The sequence below is a fragment of the Gymnoscopelus braueri genome (genome assembly GCF_963280865.1).
Source record: "Gymnoscopelus braueri genome assembly, chromosome: 11".
NCBI classification, from domain to species: Eukaryota; Metazoa; Chordata; class Actinopteri; order Myctophiformes; family Myctophidae; genus Gymnoscopelus; species Gymnoscopelus braueri.
The window spans coordinates 53,648,170-53,652,773 of NC_137613.1; the positions used below are offsets into that span (position 1 = coordinate 53,648,170).

At 42.9% G+C, this 4,604-nt stretch overlaps 1 protein-coding gene across 1 annotated transcript in view; it reads right to left on the reverse strand.

The window, feature by feature from the left end:
- Nucleotides 1-1,073: 1,073 nt before the first annotated feature.
- LOC308095733 (regulating synaptic membrane exocytosis protein 2-like) overlaps nucleotides 1,074-4,604 on the reverse strand; it is a gene marked incomplete at both ends in the record, with an annotated part of 58,715 nt that continues 55,184 nt past the window's right edge. The window contains 3 exons of the mRNA XM_080442774.1: nucleotides 1,074-1,262; nucleotides 3,198-3,337; nucleotides 3,982-4,083. Of these exons, the coding sequence (XP_080298900.1) occupies nucleotides 1,074-1,262; nucleotides 3,198-3,337; nucleotides 3,982-4,083 (431 nt within the window). The remainder of the gene's footprint in view (nucleotides 1,263-3,197; nucleotides 3,338-3,981; nucleotides 4,084-4,604) is intronic.

Here is a 4,604-nt window from a genome sequence, read left to right on the forward strand (position 1 = left end):
ACTGTATGTTGGTTTGTTTGTTGAGTGACAAAACAAAACGACCCCCCAAAATCATATCTCCACAGTTTGAGAACCACTGGGGTGGTTATTAATTTACAAAGTTGAAATATGGACATACAAGGTTTCTGCCCGACAGCAACGATATTAGATACGGTAGTTAGATTCCAACACCCAGATTCCTGCCTCTTCACTTCCCAGTCCTCCAGAATGGCCGTGTTACAGTGAAATTGGTGACCTGTCGAAGTGTGTGACCATCTTGTGGACTTTACATAACGTCTATGTCCGAACGTAAATCACTGCTGTTTGTTTATTAAAAGAGTTAAACCTGGTGGAATTTAGTCATACATGCAAGACTCTCAATGAGCGTTATGTCCACATATTTCGGCAGGTCACCAATTTCACCATAACATCGCCAAATGTGAGTGTTGGAGTCTGGCAACTGTGCTGGTATTTATTTTTATTTTTTACAGGTGATCCATGGGAAAATGTTTTAAAAATATATTGTACCTTTGATAAATGTATCAAAAATATGTTTAACTAATATTTCTCAAGTCCATAAAATGTATCTAAACTAACGTGTAGTGTGAAAATAAAGCTTGAAATGAAATAATGCCTGTTGAGCCGATCTACAAGTTCATAAATAACGCGTTACGCTGAACTTGTAGACTGGCTATTTCAGTACACGACACGAAGTATAAATCTGGCTTCAAGATCATAAATATTAAAAATAAATCAATGAATTAAATGACTGTTACACCTTCTTATTATACTAAATATACATTATATAGTGTTGTGGGGAGGTGGGGTGGGCGGTCCTTCTTAGGACATGGCCACGCCCACATCGCAAATAAACAGAAAGTCCTCTCTCATTGGCCAGTCCATTCCGTCCCAGCATGCTTTGCCAGGCGGCCCCGCCCTCTGTTTGAGAGGCGGCGCATGATTGTGTGCAGGTGGGCGGAGCTTCATCTCCAAAACTCCACCTCACACGCCCCCCCCCCCGGCTTTAGAAATGTCCTGCCCCGGTTGCTATGACGCTATACCCTTCCCCTACTTCTGATTGGTTGGCTGTGTTGCTATGCCTTGATGCCCTCTGTCTCCTTATTGGTCAGCGGGGCCAAGGCTGGGTCCATCAATGTGGTGCCGGGAAACAGTTTGAACCAGCCAATCACCATCTGGGACAGGTCCAGGTCGTCCAATAGGATCTGGGCAGCACCCATGAAAGACTTGTGGTCCATTCTGCCATAGTCCCCCCACACTATGATCTGTACAGAGAGACAGACAGACAGACAGACAGACAGACAGACAGACAGACAGACAGACATATTGTCAGGTTAGATAAGTGGTTCACAACCAGTGGCCCGGGACCCGCTTGTGGGCCGCGAGGATATTGTAAGTAGGCCCCCAAATAATTGGCAAAACGTTTTTTATAATAATATAACATTCATATATATATATATATATATATATATATTATTTTATTTTTTTAAATGACATGGTATTTTTTCTTTAAAACTTTGAAAAAGGTGTTCTCATTGTGTATAATAGCAATTATACTAATTATACTCCATCGATCCTAATCTATCAAGACAGATCCTGCTAACAGCAGCAGAATCTGTCAGCACCACTGCCTTAAACGTGTAGTGTTGTTGTTAGTAGGAATAAACACAGAAGCACCCGGGAGGAAGTGGACTAAGAAAGGGGAGGAGCCAAACCTGAGTTCCTGCTTAAAGGAGTAGTTCACAGCCCTCCTCTGAGACACAGACCGAGTAGACGATATTATAATGAGCATTAGTGAGGACCAATTATATGAAGATAAGGTTGAAAATAGGTGAATCGTCCTTTAACCACTTAAACCCTATTATGGTTGAACGGAGTCCCTCAGGGCTCTGTACTAGTAACTTTTCACTTTTCTGCTATTGTGGGGAATCGGCTATTTTCTGCGAAAGCTTTCCCCACAATACGGATGCTGGGGTTTAAAGGGCAAGACCACTTTGGTAGAGGTTTGGGTTGTGTATTTACTTTGCCATGTAACTCCAAAGGTAATCTGAGTTCCCAGAAGTTTTCGCCAGCTCTCGCATACAAACGGGAGGGGCGAGGAAACTGCTGGGCCAGAGCCCTGGTATTTGTGCGCGGGATGTAACTTACGCTCAGAATCTGAGCGGACACGCCTCTTACCGGTCTGAGAGCTGTGCAACTCGTCTAAACAGTCCGACGAGAGGCAAACAGCAGTACACAACAATGGCGGCCGCAATTTCTCAAGGAAAAATTGCTTCCCGTCGCTCCTATTTATATTCAACACCCACTGCATGTAGATCCCGCCCCCTTTTCTTCATTGGCTGTTGATTTGAATCAGAACGCAGTGGCCGCGCCCCTGTTGTCCAGGCTCTGAGGCGAAGTCTCCCAGACTACTCCAAAGGTTGACAAGAAATCAAAAATAATTGCTCCATTGATTAGAAATTGATAATTCAAAATATTCTCCTCATTGACTTACATTGTACAGTGAAACAGCTCTCAAAGTCTCTTTTAGCACATTTAGTGAAAGCAAACAAAGTTGATTCAGACAATATAGAACATCACCAAACCCAGTACAGTTTTTAGTTTTTTTATAAAAATGTCAACTTCCTTGATTTTGCCATTTTTATTAGGATGAAAATCCAGCCTGGATCCGTGGGTCCGGGTCCGGATCTTTAAATAGTCAAATCAACAGGAAGTTACATTTTTTATTAAAAAACAAAATGATGCTCTATATTGTCTGAATCAACTTTGTTTGCGTTCGCTTATGTGCTAAAAGAGTGACTTTGAGAGCTGTTTTACCGTACAATGTAAGTCAATGAGGAGCAATTATCTTTTTTTTTTGTTACATCATATCAAGATACACAACCAGGGGCAGCCATAGCTGAGTGGTTAGTGAGCCCGCCTAGGGAACCAGAGGCCCTGGTTGCCCCAGGTTCGATTCCAGGCTATCCCAGCATATGTGCCGATGATATGAAATTTGTCCCTGAGCAAGACTCTTAACCCCAATTGCTCACAGGTTCTCATTGGAAACAAGACCGCAAGGACTTTCATGAACGACCTGTTAAAAGGAATTATCCTTATCCTTACCTAAACCTCTACCTAAGTGGTCTTGCCCTTTAAGTGGTTATATAAGTAATGTACTTGCAAGTAAATGTACTTAGTTACTTTCCACCACTGTGTACCTGTAACACTTTGCCCTCTGGGTTCTCTTCAAACTGCAGCTGTTGTTGGTACAGCGGGTCCAGAGTCTTCCTGGCCAGCCTGGTCCTCCTCTTCAGCACACACTTCCCATTGTCCATGAGATACACCTTCACGTAGGGAGCTACACACACAAACACGCACGCACCCAACCACCCACCCACACACACACACACACACACACACACACACACACACACACACACACACACACACACACACACACACACACACACACACACACACACACACACACACAGTTAGCTTACAGACAGACTACTAGCCCAGTGGTTCTCAACCTGTGGGTCGGGACCCCCAGGGGGGTCCCCACATGTTGTGTGACAATTTAAGGACTTTTTAATACCTCAAGAAAAAAGAAAAAGACCATTACTGCATCAAAAGTAATCATCAAACTATACTATAAAAACTGGTCAAACATTGGCCAAATTGTCTAATAAAATAAGAAAGAGGCAACATTTTCGAAAATAGACGATCTACAAGCTCACAACGCCTCGCGGACCAAGGCGTTGTGAGCTTGTAGATCTGCTATTTTCACAATATTTATCTGTGGAACCGAGTCAAAGTAAATGTAATGCCTCAACTCCTACATTCAAGTGCTTGTCAGGGTGGGGAGTCCCTAGATCAAATATGATTATGTTGGGGGGTCGCGGCCTGAAAAGGTCGAGAACCACTGCACTAGCAGACAGAGTACCGTTACAGGTGTTAGCCACTTAAACCCCGTACGCTGTTGAGCGAGAACACACTCACCCGGTGTGTTCTTGTTGCCCTGTTTACCCATAAGGCCTCTGGCTCGGATCACCTCCACGTCCAGCCGCTCCTTCCTGAACACCATGCCGATCTGGATGTCACCTGACAGGAAGTGACATCATTACAACATCATGTCAGCTGACAGGAAGTGACAATCAGTTAGAGAACAGGTCTTCAACAGATCAAAGATGCTCAACTGCGCTCTTCGCTCCCAGGTGTGAAATGGTACACAAATGGTCTCCATCCATGCGTCCTGCGATTACTGTTTTCACGAGAGTGTGTTGCTGGGACAGAGAAAGGTCTACAACAAAGTTGATTTTCTCCGGATTTGTCTCTGAAAAAGGCCATTTAAGTATCGGAATGTAAAAGTTCAAGTTCTACAATTGTGAGCTTGTCGATCTGCTATTTTCAAATGGCCCAAATACATATATGGCTGAAGTGGTTAATGTGTTTTGTAATAATAATCAAAATCTACAAACTTTGTCTACAAATCTAGTAACTAGTAACTAAAGTTTTCAAATAATTGTAGTGGAGTAAAAGTACAATATTTGCCTCTGAGATGTAGTTGAGTAGAAGTAAAAGTATTGAAATTTTTTTTTTTATCCCACGATTTTGTAACCATT